This window comes from Aptenodytes forsteri, unplaced genomic scaffold, assembly GCF_000699145.1.
Source record: "Aptenodytes forsteri isolate BGI_AS27 unplaced genomic scaffold, ASM69914v1 Scaffold82, whole genome shotgun sequence".
Lineage (NCBI taxonomy): Eukaryota > Metazoa > Chordata > Aves > Sphenisciformes > Spheniscidae > Aptenodytes > Aptenodytes forsteri.
The window spans coordinates 9,846,432-9,869,266 of record NW_008795490.1 but is presented as its reverse complement, the minus strand read 5'-3'; the positions used below and the strand labels follow the sequence as shown (position 1 = coordinate 9,869,266).

Genomic DNA, 22,835 nt, shown 5'->3' with positions numbered 1-22,835 from the left:
GCGTCGCGCCCGGGTGAGGGAGGACGCCCGCGGGCGGCTACAGGGGCAGCACCGCTTCCGCGGGGTATGGGCTGGCGGGCCGGGGTCGCTGCCTGCCGGTGATCCGAGCCAGCACACCTCTTCCGTGGCAAAGGCTGACTGTTCGGTGGCTTCCAGCAAGTGACGTCGGGGCGTGCTGTGTGGGAAGGGGGAGGATACTGCACGGAGGCGATTTCATATGCCGGAACAATGCAACTTACTCTACTCATGAGAAAAATGACACTTCAGCATGTGCAATAGCAGAACACAGTCCACATCAACAGAAGAAACACTAGCGCAACAGGACGTGGTTGAAGTCGCTGTGACAGTACTGCTAACGACTGGTTCTGGGAAGTAAGATGATGTGAGATTTAATTCCAGACCAAGAAAGAGCATGGCTACTGGGGCTTTGTTGTTTTGGTTTTGCCTAGTGAAATGAATGTCTGATTCTCTCTGAACTGCAGGGAGAACTTCATAAGCACACCACGCAGATGAAGCGGATTCAGAAACCGCTTCATTGCTGGAAGGCAATGAGTCAGAATGAATTACTGAACTCAAAACGTAGTTAAACATTTTATACCAGCAGAATGGTTGGATTTTTTTTCCTGCAGATCCATCAATGATCATCTCCACCTTCTAATAAGAGAAATACAAAATGCACTGAACTTCCATTCACAACAGTCATACAACTACTTCAGTAGCACCAACTGAAAACCTCAACCTGCTTTTTCCTATCACGACAGTGAAAATTCACTGTTCACGCTGAAGGACTAGTGAGTGCTGAAGCATTAGTTTGGATTTTAAAAAAGAAAAACTAATCTCAACTCCCACTTAAGTTTTTCTTATAGATCTCCAATAGACTGCAACTTGCACCTTCGACTACATTACCTTAATTCAAGCATTTTTTTAAAGAAATGAAGTTATGGCTGTCACCATGTGTTCTGTAATTAACAAAACTTTTAATAAACTGCATTGAAATTAAGGATAATGAAAAAAGGATTTTTATGATCTAACCTACAGACAGGTCTGTAGGATCAAATGCCATTATCAAAGCAATCTCTACCAGATTTCCTTGGACATTCAACTGAAGCAGAAAACTTAATCTGCCTGATCATGCAGGAACTACCTTGCCTTACAACACACAGACCACAACAATCCAATTTCAACTTGACCTAGATGATACAGGTTAGCTGTTCTAAGGTTATGATAGTTCCAAGTATATCTTGGTCCTATTTGTTAGTTTCAGACTGATGTTGAATATTTCACTTCATTAGGACAGACTTTGACACTGCTGCCAAGTTTGTTTTGTTCCTTTTCTTGCTTATTCTGATTTAATATACACAAAGTCTGTGTCAGCTTTGCTAAAAAGTCCAAGGAATAATCAGTTTTACATTTCAAACAGCTATTAAAAGATGTAAAAGCAGATCTTGCAACAACGGTATAGTTTGCCTGAACTTCCTAAAACATAGGGCAGGAATGACCCTTTAGGAACTACTACTGGAGGGCAAGTATTATTCCTATTTCCCTTTCTACACAGATGCGGGCAAACTAGTGCAATCCAAAATACAATTTCCTCAACTACAGTTAGGATTAGTGACAGTACTACTTTTTCCTGCCTTCTAGTGTTTAATTTGGATAGGGCAGATGGCTAACTACTCCCTAACAGTAAAGCCAGTAAGATGACGTACATTATATATGTATTTAATACAAACACCTCTACCAAAGCTTCCCCCCCTTCTATTTTTTTTAAAGACATTATGCCACTCTAAGGGGCAAATTAAGAACAATTACACTTTTAACTCCATATAACATTAAGATTTACTGTATCTAAAGCAGTCTGAGAAAGAAAACCTAAGTAGTCATCTTGTATCAGAAAGTCCTTGCTCTGGTAATTCAAATACATTACTGTCATCCTTAACATTCTGTAAGTTTAGTGGTAGGTACACTTTTAACCAAGTTTGTGGGTTTGTTTTTGTTTAAAAAACAAAACAAAACAATTGTAGACTGACTTCTGCACTTTGGCTACACAAATACTAGAAGCACAACTATTTAGAAATCAGTGTTTAAGAAAGCAAGCCTCATTTCTCACACCTTTTGCTAACCTAACTTTTACCACCGAGTTACAGCTTCAAATTTACACATTGTATAAAGTGGAATACTAAAGAAATGTACTACCAGGGCACTGTAATGGAATTCACACTTTAGAGAAATGTTTAGTACAGCCGAAGTATCTTTACTGATTCAGGTTTTAACATATCTTGCTTTACTTTTTCAGGTATTTTTGTGGTGGTTTTTTGTTTTGTTTCTCCCCTCCCCCGATTTCACTTAAGGCTGTAAATGTTATAGAAGATTTAAAGACTTACTCTTGCCAGATTACATACCTGGAGAGGCAAGTCCACATAAAGAAATTACAGAGGCAGTTTTAACAAACTGGAACAAAAATTGGTAAAAAAGAAGCTAGATTGATACTGCCACCGATTTCTTAACTAAAGCATTCTGTTGATGATTAAGCTATCAACAGAAAGCTGAAACTGTACTCGCTAGTGGCCCTGAAAATGCCACTTGTACTTCATACTTGATGGACAGCACATTTTTCTTGCAGGGAGTTTAAACCCTAGTTTATAAAACCTTAAGAATTGTACTAAAAGAAGAGTACTTGAGAATTGTACTTGACAAGAGAAGCACCTTTTTATGACAAAGCAAATCACTAGGTATCCACAATACATAGCTGATCTGTTATAGACACAAGCTACAGGAATTAAGCTAGTTGCAGGTAGTTCTGCACTAACTACAGAGATGGGGGAGGGAACTCCAGTTTTCACATCTGTTTAAAAGTTTCTAGCAGCAGTGACTTGGAAATAGGTTTCTAAAAGTCACATTCCAGAAGGGAAATAATACACTTGAAACTCACTTGAGTATTTACATACATATGTATTTCTCAGGCTACTAAAGAAGAGTGACAATTTCACTCTCAAAGATAAAATTCTTGCTGCACCCTCTAGCATGGTGGAATAAGAATCCAGGTTTATCACTGACACACTATGGAAATATGATTCTTGTGAACTAACGTATAATCAGCATTTTGCACAACTGTTTGTACTTACACTATGACTGAATAACTACCCTTAAATACACTTCTTATTAAAAGGCAACACAGAAGTAGTTATTGGTTTTATAAAAAATGCTGCTCCAAGATTTCAGGTGTGCAGAGCTGTAAGTTTACTTCAGAATAAAACACAGACATAGGGGAGAATCAAAACTTTTAGAGTTGTACTTGACCATGTATTTGGACAAAGCAGAATTACACTGCATATAACAAACAGTAAAATTTCTTAAAAGTTGTTACAAATATTTTACTTTCTACCTGTACGATCATTAACATAGTTTACTATATCAAGATTTTTTTCTAAAGGCTTAAACCAAAAACAATCCCTCTAAACTACTTTCCAACAGTAAAATTTAAGTAAAATGCTTACATTCATTTGACAACAAAAAAACATATTAAAAATGTTGTGTGGGTGGTGCAAGAGCTGCTCTTTCAGCTACAATTTTCTTCCAGGGTTATTCCTGTGGAAAGAAAGAAAACAGTCTTGTTGTAAACTGTTAATAACCAAAGTCCAAAACCTTTTGAAGTGATCCCTCCCCACACCCAGACAAGTACTTGAGATACTACAAGATAAACTGTCTAATCTGCAATTCACTAAACTGTTTACCTTTTCCTCTTTGCGTCTGTCCTTTTCTTCATTATTCTCAATCGTTTCTTCTTCATCTTCCACAATCCCATCCCCTTGGTATTTGTCATGTGTCCACTTCGGACTGCTACCTGACTTTTTGAAGTTAAAACGCCCTCTGCCACGCTGGAAAGTACCACGGCCTCTTCCTCTTTTGGCCCAGTAATCCACACCATCGTCTCTGTCATCATGCTACAATAACACCAGACAAAGAATCAGGTTAGAACACCTCTTAAACGTACCCCTTAAATGTTGGTACTCTATATCAAATTTACTATACATCTTGTGAACTAACGTATAATCAGCATTTTGCACAACTGTTTGTACTTACACTATGACTGAATAACTACCCTTAAATACACTTCTTATTAAAAGGCAACACAGAAGTAGTTATTGGTTTTATAAAAAATGCTGCTCCAAGATTTCAGGTGTGCAGAGCTGTAAGTTTACTTCAGAATAAAACACAGACATAGGGGAGAATCAAAACTTTTAGAGTTGTACTTGACCATGTATTTGGACAAAGCAGAATTACACTGCATATAACAAACAGTAAAATTTCTTAAAAGTTGTTACAAATATTTTACTTTCTACCTGTACGATCATTAACATAGTTTACTATATCAAGATTTTTTTCTAAAGGCTTAAACCAAAAACAATCCCTCTAAACTACTTTCCAACAGTAAAATTTAAGTAAAATGCTTACATTCATTTGACAACAAAAAAACATATTAAAAATGTTGTGTGGGTGGTGCAAGAGCTGCTCTTTCAGCTACAATTTTCTTCCAGGGTTATTCCTGTGGAAAGAAAGAAAACAGTCTTGTTGTAAACTGTTAATAACCAAAGTCCAAAACCTTTTGAAGTGATCCCTCCCCACACCCAGACAAGTACTTGAGATACTACAAGATAAACTGTCTAATCTGCAATTCACTAAACTGTTTACCTTTTCCTCTTTGCGTCTGTCCTTTTCTTCATTATTCTCAATCGTTTCTTCTTCATCTTCCACAATCCCATCCCCTTGGTATTTGTCATGTGTCCACTTCGGACTGCTACCTGACTTTTTGAAGTTAAAACGCCCTCTGCCACGCTGGAAAGTACCACGGCCTCTTCCTCTTTTGGCCCAGTAATCCACACCATCGTCTCTGTCATCATGCTACAATAACACCAGACAAAGAATCAGGTTAGAACACCTCTTAAACGTACCCCTTAAATGTTGGTACTCTATATCAAATTTATACTATACATAGAAAAAAAACAATTAAGAGAACTTTTTAACATTTCAGATCATAATCTATAGGATACATCATGAAGTATATCCTTACAATTCATGATGCTATAACTAATACCACAACAATAAAATTGTTTTAAGAGCCCTTATTAGCCATGGGTCTACTCAAATGTTTGGGAGTAACAAATAAGTTATCTGTCACTTATCTTCAGTCAGAAGAAAGAATTACTCACTAGTTTTGAGAAAAAAAAAAAAGAAATCTGTGATTTTAGAGGAAGAAGCTCTAGGAATGTGCTAGGATTTTTTTTTTTTTTAATTTTTACTTTAATGCAGAGACAGAGTTCTTTATACTTATTAAGGAAAGGTAATTGAAGGCAGTTTTCAGAAACCCTGCTTCAGCTGCACAACGTAGGGCAAACGAAGGTTAAACTGTTTAAATCTGACATTAACAAACAACAGTTGAGTTTCTCTGGTTAATAAGCTTAAAGTTTGCTATCTTGCTACCAAATATAGCCTTTCATATAGCCTGACAATCATTCCGTGCACTGCATGAACACTACAGACAATTATTTAATATAAAAAAAGTTTATATTTAGAAGAGTGAGGTACACTTGCTTCAACATCTACTGTTTTTACTTGTGATTTGGAAAGAAATCTGAACTATTAAACACATACCACACCTATATAAAGCAGTTTATTAACAATTATATAAGAATAGTTAAAGGGTGGCTTTTTTAATTAAAAAAGTTTTTAGAAATGAAAAAGAAGTTTAACAGCTACAGTTAGTTATTTGTTCTAGCTATCATAGAATTTCTTAGCATTTAGATTACCACATCTCTTTCCATGTTTATAGGTCAGCAAAGTTTATATATGTGTGGGGAGACAGAGGAGAACTCCTTGTACAAACATCCAAATTGTGATTGCATTATTTCTTGGATTACCTGTTAACATATTTGTGGCAAACTATAATGCTATAGGAGGTGGTCTGATCTTCACTACTTAACATTTTTCAATGGTGAAACAATATCCTTAGAAGTTTGTATTGTTAAGGAAATCAACTGGAACAGAGGCTACATACTCAGTATACTACACTACTTACTGGGTGGTAACATCAACAATCCTCCTTTCATAATCCAGATAGGAAAAAGGCATCAAAACTAAGGTGACTTTCTTATGACTATCACCCTACTCAACTAAGAACAGAAGGACTGCTAATAACAGAGTCAGCCTACATACATCCACAAATACTGTCAGCATTTCCTGATCTTCCACTTTTGCAGACTTCCAGACAAATCTAATACAAAAGCTCGAATGCCAGACAAACACAAATCCAGGAAAACACAGCACAAGCCTTTTCGGTTTAAAATTTGTTTTTAATAATTTTAGTCTGAGTCTGCCTTCTTCCCCACTCACTGATTAAAGTTTTGGAGATTAATTCCGTGTCAGGCCTCAGTTATTGGCAGCCTGCTGCAGAAAGACACAAGAGAAGCAGAACCAGGCACTACAACAACCCTGATATTCTCATGGTTACGTATGTAACTGAAGTCCCTGTCTCTACATGCATGCTACTTCTACGCTTGTAGAAAATTTGAAAAAACAAAAGCATGCATAAGATATCAAGCTCTCCACACCCACCAAGAAGTATTTCTTGCTTTTTGGGGTATATTCAGGGTCCCATTCCTCTTCCTTCGGTCTCTTCTGAAAAGTAGTATTTGAGTTGCTGGGACCAGTATTTGTTCCAGCAAAGACTCCTCTGGCTCTTCCTCTGCCCCTAATTCGAAACTGATTAACCAAAATGTCATTTAATCCATTTACATGAAACCACAAAGAAGAGTTCAAGTTCTCTATTACTGAAAATGCTCTTTCTGTGCTTAATTACAGTATCTGCAAGTGTAAAGCCATTTCCAAATTCACATATTACCTTAAGTAGTATATTCAAGCATTCACTTTGAAATAATAATAATTCTATTAAACTTAATTGAAACACATTTGAGTTCTTGGCATAAATTCACCCACAACCACCAAAAAGGAATTTCGTTTGACTGCTGGTAAACCAGTGTGTTGCAACAACAGGTCAGAAGAAGCTTCTGAAGCTGTTCACAGACAAAAACAAACAGAAAAACTAGATTGAAAGAGGGAGAACACTGTCGGGGGAAAAGAAAGGTCATTTACGGAGTCAGTCATACTGGTTATGAGAAAATGATTCTAGAATACATACAAACAATGCAGTTTTCAATTAAGTATATCCTCTTTGTGTTACGCAAACATTTTCAACTGAGATTCAGAAATGTACTTTAGGCCAAATTAAATTTCAAATGAGTAAATTCTTTACTCAAAAATCAACAATATGTACTGTACAGACTAGCAATGCTTGAAGTGAAAGTAAGCGTCTTAAATATTCTTTATAATGAATTAACAGGATTTTAAAATGTTAGGCTATAAAGTCTCACAGCAATAAAGAAAATACTTAACTCGGAATACACTAAGTAGTAATATATACAGTTCCCTCAGCATGTACATTTTTAGCTTGTAGAAAACATTAAACAAGAGTTTATATCCTCCATTCAAGAGGAGGAGAAAGGTTAGGTTGGGAAGATAGACTATGAAAACCTGCAGTTACTACAGAACTCTAGTTCCATAAACAGCCTAGTTAAAAAACACAGAACTGGGTTTTCAGAGTAACTGTACAAAAATGTGACTGGAAATTAATTTCAGCTGTTAAAAATAAGTATGTTCCACAAACATAGACCAAAAAAAGATACAATTAACTAACGTGAAAGAGGAGTATTATGCACACTTAGTTCCACAAAGTTCCAACACTTCTAATACAGACTTTATGCTGGACTGTTTTAAAACTACTTTGAAATCAAACAGACTGAAAGACAATCCGTAAAAGGCTCACAAGACCCATCCAATACACTGCAGGCAAACAAAAAGAAAAAAAAAAGAATTTCTTGGAGAATCACTTGGAAAGTGATGGACTATCACCTGAAGAAAACTGTACAAGAGCAGAAATACTACATGCTTTATTTCCAATAGCTTTGAAACCTTTACAAAATTAGGGCACAACAAGCAGTATCACAGTGGGTGGAAAAAAGGATGTAGAGCCAAAATGATAACAGAAGTTAGAAAAAAAAAAAATCAGCATTTCCTGGTATTAGGTCCTACAATCTGATTCCCTTTAAGAAAAACATCTAGAGCTTTCCTCAACACTGGATTAACACTCCTCCCCTCCCAGGTCATCTGGGAGGTGAAATCCACTACGGTGTTATCTTTATGGGCTTACTTACTGTAAAGACCATCACAAAAAGGACAAGTACATTTTCTATAGAAAGAGAAAACTCCTTTTGATCAGAACTGTTACACACAGAATTCTTGAGGAGCTGGACACTAAAGACAGTGCCATTAAAAGATTCTACTCATCCTTATTTCTGTGTTGCTACTTCAAAACTATTCATGATGTTTATGTACAAGAAGCCTAGAATTAAACATTACAGTTCATCAGCAAGCGTTAGTGAAAAATCATTGCTGATTTAACATGAAGTTGACAGCTTATCTTACATTAAAGTCTCCCCTATCCAGCAAGCTATGCTCTCCCAGTGTATCAAGGCTTCCTGCTTTATGGAGGCTTCGCAATCAAAACATTTTATTTACTCCAAAAGCAAAAAGGAATGCAGCCACTATTAGCCTGAATTACAAAGACATTCCTACACTAGCCAGCCTGTATGTTTCAATACTATCCACGCTGTATCCCTAAAGAGAAGATCTGAGTCAACAGGTTGGCCTATTTAGATTCTCCTGTTCAGACACAGTTTGTTCAATAAGCCTGTGTATGACCATGTATGTCGTTGGGGAACATTCACCAGTTATTATTGCATAGTCAGAAAACATAGACCAAAAAAAGATACAATTAGCTAATGTGAAAGAGGAGTATTATGCACACTTAGTTCCACAAAGTTCCAACACTTCTAATACAGACTTTATGCTGGACTGTTTTAAAACTACTTTGAAATCAAACAGACTGAAAGACAATCCGTAAAAGGCTCACAAGACCCATCCAATACACTGCAGGCAAACAAAAAGAAAAAAAAAAGAATTTCTTGGAGAATCACTTGGAAAGTGATGGACTATCACCTGAAGAAAACTGTACAAGAGCAGAAATACTACATGCTTTATTTCCAATAGCTTTGAAACCTTTACAAAATTAGGGCACAACAAGCAGTATCACAGTGGGTGGAAAAAAGGATGTAGAGCCAAAATGATAACAGAAGTTAGAAAAAAAAAAAATCAGCATTTCCTGGTATTAGGTCCTACAATCTGATTCCCTTTAAGAAAAACATCTAGAGCTTTCCTCAACACTGGATTAACACTCCTCCCCTCCCAGGTCATCTGGGAGGTGAAATCCACTACGGTGTTATCTTTATGGGCTTACTTACTGTAAAGACCATCACAAAAAGGACAAGTACATTTTCTATAGAAAGAGAAAACTCCTTTTGATCAGAACTGTTACACACAGAATTCTTGAGGAGCTGGACACTAAAGACAGTGCCATTAAAAGATTCTACTCATCCTTATTTCTGTGTTGCTACTTCAAAACTATTCATGATGTTTATGTACAAGAAGCCTAGAATTAAACATTACAGTTCATCAGCAAGCGTTAGTGAAAAATCATTGCTGATTTAACATGAAGTTGACAGCTTATCTTACATTAAAGTCTCCCCTATCCAGCAAGCTATGCTCTCCCAGTGTATCAAGGCTTCCTGCTTTATGGAGGCTTCGCAATCAAAACATTTTATTTACTCCAAAAGCAAAAAGGAATGCAGCCACTATTAGCCTGAATTACAAAGACATTCCTACACTAGCCAGCCTGTATGTTTCAATACTATCCACGCTGTATCCCTAAAGAGAAGATCTGAGTCAACAGGTTGGCCTATTTAGATTCTCCTGTTCAGACACAGTTTGTTCAATAAGCCTGTGTATGACCATGTATGTCGTTGGGGAACATTCACCAGTTATTATTGCATAGTCAGAACTGGCAGTCACCAGTAGTCACATTAGTAGAAGCCAATTAAATTTCCAATTCACATCTACTTAAGTTTCATGTAAAGTAGCATCTCTTTCACAATATGTACAATCTGGTTTTATAAAGCAGCAAGGCTTCCACCAATTACGAGTTTTCTTGAACTGATTCTCTTTGAGAGGAGAGAGGGGTTTTAAGCTCTACTTTTGTTTAACTCAGTGCCACTAGCTTATACAGCTAGAAATTGTGCTGATGATGTCATATTTGATGCCTACACCATCCAAGGGTTTATACATTTATGCCACATAGCTGTTCCTTAGTATAATTACATAAAAAAACAACAAGAAAGGAGGAAATAATGCATTTTTAGTGCTAGAAATTTTGAACTTTGAATCTTCTTCTAAGTAGCTACAGTTTTTTAGACGGAAGATTCAAACCTTAACTCGTGTTGCACACCCCACATGCATTTCAGACACCCTTGTGTGTAGCTCAAAACTTCTTTTACACTACTACAAACAATTCAATGTACATTTTTACCAAACAATATGCCTTTTAGCATTATTTAGTCTTAATTACAGGCTACATGAAGGAATTATTGTGAAAGCATGAAACTACTCCTACCCATTATGTAAGTCTATTTGACATTTTTTCCCCACCCAAACATGGAACTTGCTTTTTGTGTGTGTGTTTTGTTTTAGCTTTGGGGTTTTTTTGTTGTGGTTTTTTTGTTTGTTTGTTTTTTTTTAAAGTATTCCTTATCTTTTCAAGGCCTCCTTTATTGATTCCTAGTCTTTCCTAATGCTTCTACATTTCCCAATTAAGTATCAGTAATTACATTAACATGTAATTTTTAACGTTAAAATTTTTCCAAAGACTATAGTGGTCAATATGTCACTTTCCAAATCACAATGCTAAAATACATTCCAGAGATAAATGAATGAGCTTTCATGCTCACTGTGGCTAGTCCAGGCCAAAGAAACACTGAAAAAATAACAAGTATACCATCTCCTCTCCTCAATACAGCTGGTTCAAGGCTGATGTGTATTTTTAGTTATGTGCCATTCTCTATTTAACAAGTTGCAGGCATCTCCACAAAGGAGGGCAAAACCAAACTGAAAAATGACAGGGAGAAACAGAACCTGCAGGGAGTTACAGAGGTAACAGATCACAAGACTTAATCTTTACAGAAAGGTAAATTTTCACATCCTGTTAGGAAACAACGTAATTACAAAAGAGCAAGGAATAAATAAGCAATCTTTTTCCCCACCCTTACACTAGGGTCTCTAATGGCATGCTAATGCATATTTACACACCAATTAACTGCCATTGGGCAGCGCTGGGGAAAAAAAAACAACTTTTCAGGTTTGGTACATCACATAACAGTGATTCTTGAGTTCTTTTATGAAAGAAGTCTAGCCTAACATTAATCACTGCAACACCTCCTCATTTTATCTGTTATACTGTTACTATTGGCAAAGTGTTCATAATTTGGGGGAAGAATAAGAGAGCAACTTACAAAAGTGCCTCTTGGCCTGTTGACTCCTGCAAAACCAGAGTATTCTTTCTGTTCATGGTGGGTTTTGAACTCTTCATCTCTTTCCTTCTTGCAATCCTTTTCTTCTCGAGAACTGGATGAGGAAGAAGATGGGGAGGAAGATGGGGAGGACCGAGCACGGTCTTGATCTCTTTTTTGTTTACTGAAAAATAAAAAGATAAACTGTGTGCTATTTTAAAAGTACTAGATAGTCTGCAACATGCTAAAATATAGAGAGACCCCTTTTAGTATATGAAAAACTATCCCCCTTCTGGTTATAAAGTCACATATAAGTTACATATTTCAGATGTTAAGGTGAAGTATAGTTCCACTTTCCAGCCTCCTCTTACACATTTAAATGCACTAAATGTATATTATTGCTAGTGAGTTGGAAAGCAGCAGTCTGCAAACTGCAAATACAGTTTTTCTAGGTTTTGATGCCATGAAGAGATTCTGTTACTTTTAAGATCTGCCTTTCTTCTGAGGCAGAAAAACAGAAATTGAAGGGAAGAAAACCCTCAAGGCAAAGTTTTACAGTAACTTTACATAGTTCAGTTTGCACACTGTTGAGAAGATATGGTGTGGGCTTCCCTACGTAGATGGCTATATGGAATTAGCCAGTGGAAGATAACGTGGATACCAAAGTCAGAAAGTAAATGGGAAACAGGAAGCATAAGTAAAAATTCATTGTATATCCAGTACAAAGCAGGGGAAAAAAATTCCTACAGCAAGACTTTTAGTAACCCCATAGTGGTACTAATTTGACCCGATTTACAAGATTTTAATATCCTATTCAAAGGAAGGTCATACCTGAAGTAACTCTTACCACTGCTACACAGTATCCACTGAGACATGCTAACATTCTTTTCTTAAAAACAGCCCACTGGCTTTAGACAAAAATAAAAATTCCCCTTCTCACCCATGTTAAAACCTAAGTATCAGTAAGATTCTCATACTCTGGGTGTTATGAGTTGAAAAAGTGCGGAATCAAGCATAACGAACCAAAGTTCTTACACAAACTGTTTATAGAAATGTACTGCATTGAAGTCCAACCTCCTGATGTAGCCTGGATAATAGGACAGATTAATTTGTCATTTTTTTTTTCAGTGTTAGCTTGCTATTCCAAAGTTTTTGTCCTCATCCACCATAAGCCGTGTAAAAGACAGATAATACATATTTGCTGTAAAACAAATAATTTTAATTGTTTAAATTTAAATGTTCCATTATACATTGAAAATTGAAAGCAATTAAGCTTACAATTACAAAAGGCTAATTAGAAGCTAAAAACCTATATAGGGACTTCAAATATTTACCTGTCATCTTTGTAAGATTTGTAATCCTTGTAATCTTTTGGAGTTTTCTCCTGCTTTCTTGACCCACTGGATTCCCTGGAACCCTTTGAGTCTCCTCGCTCTTTACTTCGTTCTTTTCTACGTCGGTCAATGTCATGCCGAAGATCAGCAGAATCGCACCTTAATTTTTTATCTCCCTGTAAACAAATAAATATTTTGGAACAAAATTCTGAAATAAAATATCCAGAAGAGAATCTGAATGAAAAGGCAAGTTGTGCATCAATTTTCAAAGCAGCGAGATAGAATTTACCTATTTTTCAACAAACTCTTCAGCACACAAATTGACTTTAAGTGAAGGCCCTTTACATGCAATGGCTAGATCTAAAAAAAGAACAGCTAAGAATTTCAGTTTCAAAGAGGCATTTCCATCAAGTCAATGGGATAACTATTTTTTGATGCAGGCAGACCATAATACATGGTTTGGAAGGATGTTTAAGTATTCATTTCTTCTGGTGAACTATTTTTAACAGAGCACAAGCACCTTTGCAATTCAACCATACTACTCACTGACCACCTCAGTACTTTCTTTTTTTCCCCTTCTATTCTTTGTCCTTGGGCAGCTTAGTGCCACAAAATTGGGCAAGAAATGTCCAAGAAGAAAGGAAGGGTGGGAGAAGACTTGACCTTACATGCCACGTTATCAATATAGCAAAATCACGCTACATAAACTGGCTTCTTGGTAATATGTTTTACTCAAAGGAGAAAAAAAATTGTTCTAAATGCAAGTACTCCAGATACAATACAAATTATTTTTGTATTTTTATACACAAACTTGAAGTTCAGATTTAAAGGGAAACAATAAGTTTAGAAATACAGATAGGATGTTTACTTAGAACCTACTTTTTGACTTTCTTCTTTAAAGACTCTTTCTTCACCTGCTAAACGGGTATGCTTCCTCAGGGTACTTGGAGAGATGTCAATCCTCCTAAATGTAAAATAAAAGCAGTGTCTTGCCATATGTGTATGTCATTGTTAGTGACCTCACACATTTCTTTTCAACAGAAAACTGAGAAACAAGACATTTTTGCAGTAGAACAAACTTTTTGCATGTAAAGCCCCACCATCAGAATACAGAAGCAGACTAAAAATTAAAAACCTTGGTTCTGTTTTGTGTGAAGTATGCTAAAAACACAAAATACAGGAAATAGGTGGTTTGATTTTTCACATTTTAAGTACAACTTTGAAGATACAAAAAATGTTTAACGAGTTATTTCAAAAGATCAGTATATGTGGCCAGTTGAAAATCCCCCCCCCCAAGAAATCAACACTATGATAGTTTGCTGTAAAGTCAAAAATAATTAACAGTTAAGAAAACTTATATAAAGTTGATACTGAATACAGAGCTAGTATGTCCTCACATGCAACACAAAAATAGTACACTGCATCAAAAAATTACAGCACATGATCAGAAACTACATCTGCATGCCTACCTTCTTACCTTTCAGGCTCTCAGATTTTTCAAAAAACTGCTGTAAATTAACACACACAAAAACTAAAGTAGTATGAGATGGAACATTTCACACTGAAGAATAAAGATGCATGTACAGGGCTTCTTTTCATCTTCCAAGACATATGCCCCTCAATATTTGAGCACTGCATGTGAGAAAAGTAAATATATCCCAAATGAGATACAGAGGTAGAGAAGACATCTGCTACAAAACCACAGATGAAGCCAGACTTGGCTCGGACGAGTTCTCTTTTACAGAAGGGGGTTTTGGTGGGGTTTTTTGGTATTTTGTATTTACACAGAAATTGACAAATTACTCCATACAGATTAGAAAAAATATTTTGGGTTCTCAAAAGAAATATTAGCACACATTATTTGAAACACAAAGCATCTACATATGCAGTTAACATATACCTATGTATTTCTGGGCTCTTTTGCCGGGTGCAGTGTTCTTCAGTAGCTTTTTGATATGCAGTGAACCTCTCATTTAGGGTCATTCCAGCTGACTTGAAGTATTGCTCTGTTGGTTACAATAGAAAAACACTGTTTCATTAGTTTAATTCAACTGACAGGTATTTTACTCCTGACAGAAAGGCAAGTAGCAGGCAAAAACATAGTATTTTCAATAAATCTATCAGGACAAGCAAATGTGGTGTTCTCCCTATTTTTACACATTCTGTAACCCAAACAAAGTAACAGTGCACAGCATCACTGCAAGTCTACTTATAACTATGCCATGACTGTATTACATCTAATTCAAGCATCATTTACTGATTGGACTTGCTGATTTTCAATGACATTTTCCTCTAATGAAAGAGAAAGGAGCAATTTCTTAACAGTTATTTTATACTTTGCCCATAAGAGAAAAAGAAGTTACTTTGAGTCATGAATACTTGCAATAAGTACATTTTACTATTCATCTCATCTTTAACTTAAAATAAGAGTTAATTCAGTGAAAACACTTAAGTAATGTATGCTTCAATAACTACATGAATGACCTAACGAGTCATTTCTTAAAGGAATACAATTTCTTGATTTGAAGTTGTGATGATAAACGATCCAAGACAATTAACACACCTATATGTAAATAAATTCATTTAAGCATCTGGCATCTTGGCAAACTTGACAACTTCGCTGACAAATTTTCTCTTTCCTTCAGAGACAGTTAAATTAGCAACAGCAAAACTCAGTTTTTAAACCAGCTCAACAAATGTGTTTAAATGTAATATAGAAATACATAAAGTCATGAGCTATGAAATGTTACATATGAAGCAAGCTATCTGCTTAACAGGTCAACATACATCTGTATCAACTTACCGCCCGGCATCCAGTATTTGTCTCATAACCAACCATTAAAACTTGAAACGGCCACTACAAGGGTAGTGCCTCAATCATAATTCCATCAAACACAGGAATTTGAGCTAGCAACTCTGTTTTTATGCCATTTTTGCCAGGAAGACAGAAGGTTCAACTTTGCCTGTTTGGCATCTGTATCTTTCAACAGCTATTTTACTTTTGTAACATGGATTTTGCCATTTCAAAACACATTCCAGGACCTAGTTATAATGAAAAAGAAAACATCACTGGGCATTTTCAGCTCTACATTAATAAAGAGCTGTTCAGACTGGTCGCATCACACCAATAATGAACATAACTTCAATTTGTCAAAAGAGTTACTAAAATCTGATCACAGACCACAGTAAATTTGAAACTTAAAGAGAGGTTCTGCTTTCAAAAACAACCATAACTGTACATATTCTAAAAACTTGACCAGATAGGCGTAAGCTGTTTAGGCTGTTAAGCTGTTACATTTACCAGGTATTTGTTTAACATACAAAAGTTTACAGAAAAACAGTCTATTCTGTGATCAACATGTGAGTTTCAGGAGTACTGTTTCACCTGCAGCCTACATACGTACTATATAAGCAAAAACTTACAGCAGCTCTCATTGGATTGAGCCTTAAATCTCTTTACACATCAATAAAATAGATACTTTCACAACAAAGATCATTATACTCTAAACAGGTGTCCCAATAAGAATTTTTTTTAATCTAATACATTATCATAATCTATTATTGTTGACTATTACTTTCTTCTTTGTAAGTAATTCAAAATGGAAGAAATCATTTGGCCTTAGTAATCTGAATTTTGCCAACAACCTGCGACTTTTAAGGGAACCTTAGCACATACTTCTAGCACACAAATCTTTGCAATTTTAGAAGCTAAAGCATCTTAAAAAACAATGCTTACAGATATGCTGAAACTGGTCACCTAATTAAGCATTTCCACATTGCCCCTTTGCATGATGATACGGCAAAATTATTTTCACCAGCAAATTCTTCCATATTATCTCCGTACATCGAACACAAGAACAAGACAACAGCCCAGTGAAATAAAGTAAATGCTAGGGGAAAAAAAACATTTAAAGAACTCCCCAGGTATCCTCACTGGACTTTAAGGAATTATCTATTTTTGCATCAGAAAACTTTGACAGGATATGTGACCTAAATGAAATGCATCTACTTTGATGGTTTGGGTTTGTTTTTTGGTGGTTTGGAAGGGGTTTTTGTTGTTGCTTGGTTGGGGGGGGGGTGGTTTTGGGGGGTGGTTGGTGTTTATAGTAAGCAACAGCCACTACTGTTAAATCAGAAAATAATTAGTGTATAATTCATCCAATGGAGGTTTACTTAGCCACTGCCAAGTTCCTTTAAGTGAAATTCCTGGCTCCAGCACTACACTACTGTCAAATATGACTAAAATGCAATATCATAGTGTATTTTAGTATCATTTAGAGCACAATTTTCCTTAAATCTTACTGGTTTGAGACAAAAAAACCCTTCTAATAAGAACCTGGAAATGAGCTCTGGGGTGTTCCGGTGTTCCAAAAGCAATGCCATTGTATTTACAGTGCAAAAGACACCTGTCAACCCGCACTGCACCACTTAATATAAAATTGTATGTTAGAGCCATTCAAATAAAACTAAGTAAGAAAAGATTGACCAATGTAGTATGTTTAAACTAACTACATTGCAAAAATTCACACTTTATATGCTACTTAGGCTCAAAAATTTATCCAGAAACATAGTATAATTGCTATTATGCTCTACATTGCCTGGGGGTTTTTTTGATACTACCTTCTGTGGCTATTATTTTTATGTGTACCTCAAAAAGAAGAAAGTCTGACTAAATCAACATTAAAAGAGGGCTGAAATCTTCCTGTTCTAGAGATAGCAAACAGGCTTAAATGAAGTTGTCAGACACGTATTCAGTACAATAAACTGAACACATACCTTTGACATGATGAACCAAGGACACAATGTGCTGAATAAATGACTCTGACGTGCTTTTGCTGGCCTGTGGCAACTTAATGTGGTCAAAGATGGATCGGAACTCTTGCTCCTTCTTGACGGAATGGACAAGTGTGCTAGCAAGCAGCCTGTCTTTAGTCAAGGAAGCAGGTCTAAAATGCATCAACAACAAAAAGACACACAAAAAGAAACCACTAGTTTAAATAAAGATGAATGACACTGGAGGCAGGTGGAGAACCACACTGTAAAGTGGAATAATTACCTATTGGAATCATCAAGAGGTACCGGTGCCATTTTGAGTTTAACTTCAGGACGATGGGAGTCACTGGCTATCATTTTGATCCTAAGTGGGCTCTCCTCTCTGAAGGTGGATTTTTCTCTCGCATCCAGATTCTTGTGTAGAGGGGGACTGTAATCAAAGAGTTCTTTGAGCTTTTCAGACTTTACCTGCTCAGGTGACTGAGTTTCTTTCTTCATCATTAGTCTCTCAGAACTCTTGTCTTCTTCCTTGTGCTTATCTTTTGTTGCACTAGGCCTTTCCACTACATAGCCAGTCTCTTTAAGCTTATAACTTTTCTCATCTCTAAATCCATCGCTCTCTCTATTGCCCTTGATTGATATTTTAGATTTGTATTTGGCTCCTTCCTCCTCAGCATTCCGGTGAGATGCAGTAGGAAAATTTTTACCCTGATCTGCTAGGACAGACTTTCTGAACTGTCTGTAATCCTCTGTCTCCTCTGTGTCCTCCCCTTCAGAGTCATTAAACTTTTCTTTCCCAGTCTCTTTATCAACGAAAAAATCTAAAGTTTCCTGTTCCTCCCATTCCCTTTCTCCCTCTGTCCTCCCTTTTTCTGATCCTCTCTCCTTCTGGGCCTCCTTCTCCCTGGTATTACCCCTATCAAGCAGGTATACTCTAGACTCTTCATCTGTGTACCTGTGGATAGCAAAGAAGAGACTGGTAACTCTGGATTGCATTCATTCCAGTTCACTTGCATTCCTCTTTTGTGTCAATTTCACACCAAGAAGAAGAAAATACATTCCTCTGAGCAATTCAACTTTAGCATGCAACACTTCGCACACCATTAACACTGTACCTACTATCATTTATGTACTGCTGGAGGCATCTGAGGAATATAATGCCTTTCTGTAGAACACCTAGAAATTCTCTGCTTGAGTTTATAAAAAAAGCTAGTGGTTGGTTTGTTTCTTTTTTCTTAATCGGTACCCAGCTTCACATACTCTTACATCAGTCATTTTTTCCATCAAATTCAAATGAAATTTGATAATTCAGACTGCAATTCATTTTTGTACTTCTTTTAGTGAAAAAGTTAAGAGTACCATAAAAAAAAGTGAATGATTTTCAAGATCCTGCACATTTCTAAGAGAATTCCAAAATCTGACACAGGCTTAATGCATTCACTACATTGTGTACAAGCAGGGAACCTTTAGAAGGCAGCTCTCCTAAACACAGAAACACACTTACCAATTAATTATTTCAGCCACTGCCTTATCTATACACTATTTTCACATAGGTCCCAATGCATTCACCAAGTCCAATACATCTAACCCAAGTCGTATTTCTGATCTTCTAAGCAGTATATTTTTACATAATAAATCACTGACTGGACAAATTCATTTAAAAGCCTACAATCAAACCTATATAGCATAGTCACAGCTTTGCTCTATAATTCATAAGAAATACACTGAAGTACAAGTCACATTAGAAAGGAACAGTCTAATGTCAGTAAGATTTTTACAACTTTTAAAAATTACTACTATATCAAACATTTTAGGAGCAAATTTAAGAATTTTACGTTAATTGGAAAACATACATTCAACTTTAAATATGTTGGCCTTCACATCAATAGAATTATGTCCCAAGAATACCAAGACCTACCCTCTTTCATACGTAACGCAAGTCAAGGCAAAGTTGTCATATTGCACCACACAATTAGCAATGGATGTTGTTTATGTCAACAAAGAAATCATTGTACAACATCTGCATTTTCAGACTTCCAGAAGATTTGCATTTCAAACTACATGAAGCATTAAAATTTTAAAATACTTGAACAGAATTCACTATCAAACAAGCAAGTCTGATGCACTATTCCAATTAAGATTTTTCTTAACAGTAAATTGAGTATAAGAAAACGCACTGTAAAGGAAAAGCACAAACCAATTTTTCTTCATGTCCCTATCTCCATTAGCCAATGGCCAAGAACTTGAAGCATCTTAGGAGAAGGCACATGTTTCAAGCTCAATTCCAACCAGACTAAAATTAGTAGTATTTACTCCACAGTATTCCATATTGTGTTTTTCAAGGCACAGTGATGATCTTGTCAAAACTCTGTAACAGACAGCATTTTAAGAAGCAACGTTAGGCTTATAATGTAACTCTTACCTTTTCATAAACTTTCCACCTTTTGCAGTTTCCTGTTCGCCACCCTCAGGATAAAATGACCGCACTCGAGCCTCCTCACGGGGAGCGCTCTGTGATGGGATTGTCTTTGCAGGGCTTCTCCTCGAAGGGATGTGATGCAATGGGCTATTCTGAGAAGGACTATAACGGCTAGAACCATTTCCAAGAGAACCAGAGCCAGACCTCTCAGGACTATGCTGAATGGAATGGGAATGTTGAGGTGTGTCCTTTGCTGAGTGGGCTGTACTAAGCAAAGGGGCATCAGAGCAAGATGAACTCTGACTAGGTGGGGTGGCAATAGAAGGACTATGGGGTGACCTTGGACTGTTATCATACGCTGAAAGGCCAGGCCAAATGTCGCCAGAAGCTGCTGATGATTTGTTAAAATCGTCAAGAGACTCTGATGGGTCATGTTCAAACGTATCTTTCTGTTCATCTTGTGATTTATTTTTCAAAGGGCTATCTTGCAAAGGAGCCCCTTCAGTTTTCTTTGCCTGCTTTTCCAGAGACGCACGTCTTTTGGAAGAGACAGGTGATTTGCTGTATGGGGATGAAGAACGAGATGAAGAGGACCTTGGGGACCTGGAAGATCTGTAAGATCGACGAGATCTGCTCCGGGACCTCTGGGAAGACACAGACCTTCGTTTTGGACTTCTGGAACGTGAACGGCCACGCCTAGGGCTTCGGGAGTGTCTTCGGTTCCAGACAGGCCTATAACCTCCACGATGGTATCTACCACCTCCTCCTTGATAATACCCTCTACCTCTTCCTCTGTAACCATAGGGACGTCTCATTCCTCTATTATTTCTGTAATCTCTGCGATAATCTCTAGAATAAACACGATCCCTGCTGCGAGATCGTGAATATGTCCTTGACCGAGACCTAGAACTAAAATTAAAAAGCAGACATTAACATTTGACAATTTGAGAATTAAAAAAAAAAAGTGCCTTGACACTAAATGCTAGATTTCTCAAATGCAGTCAGAACAGTAAAGGAAGCGGACTAACAGTCTTAAAGTAACTTCTACAATCTATCTTTATTTATTGTTTCTGTCTCAAAGGATTATAATAAACATGTCTATACTCCTAAGGACTGTGAAACTTAGACTTCAGCATCACATGATTAAGACACTACCAGCCTCAGTGGCCTGCCCCTGCCATTTTATTAGAGATTATCACCACACTGGAGCATGGCATTCAGTTCCTCAGCCACCATGGTTCACAGCCTGGAACATGAAGTTACATGACACCCAGTTTAATATGCCAGCCTGTGGACAGCAGCTGATGAGGCAGTAAACATTCAATTCAGCCACTTCTTTTATGGGAGATGGTAATGTCCACCAGTAAGAAAGATGAGGAAAAGGCTGGAGGCAACTGAGAAGACAAGATACAGCAAAGCTTATCTGCTGAAGCCTTAAGTTACTCCAGATCTGAAAAGCTGCATGAGAAATACAGAACAAATCACAGGGAAAGAGACTGGACAAAGAAAACATCATGTGGAGGGGGAGGGGAGAATCAAACAAGCCACAAATCATGAAGAACCATTAGCATTCTGAAATTATCTTGATACAGGAAAAGAGAAACACAGCCAAGTATTAAGCAATCAAAGTAACAGAAATTACATTCAGAGCAGAATTTACCTACTGCCTAAAATGTAATAAGATCCCAGGCTCACTTCTGCCACAGCATCATGCAAGTGAAAAATAATTTCCAGACAAAAAACAATATACTAAACCAACTTTTCATGCAGTAAGACATCAATTTACCTGTATCTCTTTTTTCTAGAATGTGATCTGGATCTTGACCTAGAGCTGGACTGAGATCTGGACTTTGATCTTGAAGAATGTGATCTAGAGTTAGATCGACCCATTTTTCCCAGTAGATATAATCCTTCCCAAAAGGAAAACCAGTGGGGGGGGGGTTTTTTTCGGCCTTGCAGGGGAAAAAAAAAAAAAGGGGGGGGGGGGGGGGAGAAAAAAGGAAGCCGGTATTTAGAGTCCATGTAAATCATATAAATTAACAAAATTTTTTATATGCTAAAATGAGATTAGAAAGAGGTATAGCATTTCCTAAACAAAAGAACTTTGACGAGAATATGAGTACATCTATTAGTAAATTAAAAGCTCAACAACATTTTAAAGAATTTAACGTAGCTACAGTGCACGCAGTTTGTCTGAAGAGATAAAGTATAACAGTAAAAGGTTTTCCAGATTTAATTGCAAACTGATCCTGTAGAATGAGAGAAGAAGCAACAGAAAAAACATTTCTGCAAATTAAGAGAAGAAATAATGAGTCTGGACAATTACACATTTTAATAATAACAACATTCTTAATAATATATTTTAAACAGAACTCTTGCTATTTGTGTGGTTTAATAGTTTCCTTGCATCTCCAATGCACCAATGCTTCTCTGGAAGGACTTTACAGTCCCCTACAATGTACCTTTTACATAAGCAAAGAAAAAGCCCTGAAGTATTCTGTCCAGAAGTTGTTGGTTTGAGCCAGGGGTATTATTTCTCTTCACCACATGTACTAAAGATAATCACTCTGATCCGATTTTCCACTGGTCAATATGCCCACCCTGCACCTTTTTAGGTTAACCTTGCTTTTTAAACTTGTGCTGGTTTTGGCTGGGGTAGTGTTAATTTTCTTCATAGTAGCTAGTATGGGGCTACGCTTTGGATTTGTGCTGGAAACAGTGTTGATAACACAGGGATGTTTTCATTATTGCTGAGCAGTGTTTACACAGAGTCAAGGCCTTTTCTGCTCCTCACCCCACCCC

General features: G+C 36.8%; 2 protein-coding genes and 1 long non-coding RNA gene across 7 annotated transcripts in view; all 3 read right to left on the bottom strand.

The window, feature by feature from the left end:
• Window positions 1-248, bottom strand: part of MTFR2 (mitochondrial fission regulator 2) — a 10,985-nt gene extending 10,737 nt beyond the window's left edge. Inside the window, exon 1 of the mRNA XM_009281579.2 lies at window positions 42-248. Within this exon, the coding sequence (XP_009279854.1) occupies window positions 42-248 (207 nt within the window). The remainder of the gene's footprint in view (window positions 1-41) is intronic.
• Window positions 249-2,936: 2,688 nt separating this feature from the next.
• Window positions 2,937-3,943, bottom strand: LOC103900737. Its single transcript, XR_657686.2, has 2 exons — window positions 3,732-3,943; window positions 2,937-3,585 (listed from the first exon to the last, which is right to left on the bottom strand). It is a non-coding gene; the product is annotated as an uncharacterized LOC103900737 (long non-coding RNA).
• A 228-nt stretch (window positions 3,944-4,171) lies between these two features.
• Window positions 4,172-22,835, bottom strand: part of BCLAF1 (BCL2 associated transcription factor 1) — a 32,212-nt gene continuing 13,548 nt past the window's right edge. For 2 of the 5 annotated variants that reach the window (XM_009281475.2, XM_009281476.2), the window contains exons 3-13: window positions 21,820-21,943; window positions 20,037-20,942; window positions 17,898-18,569; window positions 17,618-17,787; window positions 14,742-14,847; window positions 13,721-13,805; window positions 12,842-13,017; window positions 11,511-11,691; window positions 6,610-6,756; window positions 4,690-4,899; window positions 4,172-4,543 (exon numbers count right to left, since the gene is read on the bottom strand). In XM_009281475.2, the coding sequence (XP_009279750.1) occupies window positions 4,538-4,543; window positions 4,690-4,899; window positions 6,610-6,756; window positions 11,511-11,691; window positions 12,842-13,017; window positions 13,721-13,805; window positions 14,742-14,847; window positions 17,618-17,787; window positions 17,898-18,569; window positions 20,037-20,942; window positions 21,820-21,923 (2,763 nt within the window). In that variant the 5' untranslated portion in view covers window positions 21,924-21,943 and the 3' untranslated portion in view covers window positions 4,172-4,537. Of the gene's footprint in view, window positions 4,544-4,689; window positions 4,900-6,609; window positions 6,757-11,510; window positions 11,692-12,542; window positions 12,709-12,841; window positions 13,018-13,720; window positions 13,806-14,741; window positions 14,848-17,617; window positions 17,788-17,897; window positions 18,570-20,036; window positions 20,943-21,819; window positions 21,944-22,835 lie in introns of those variants that run through there. The other 3 variants (XM_009281480.2, XM_009281477.2, XR_657684.2) reach the window with 3 other exon arrangements.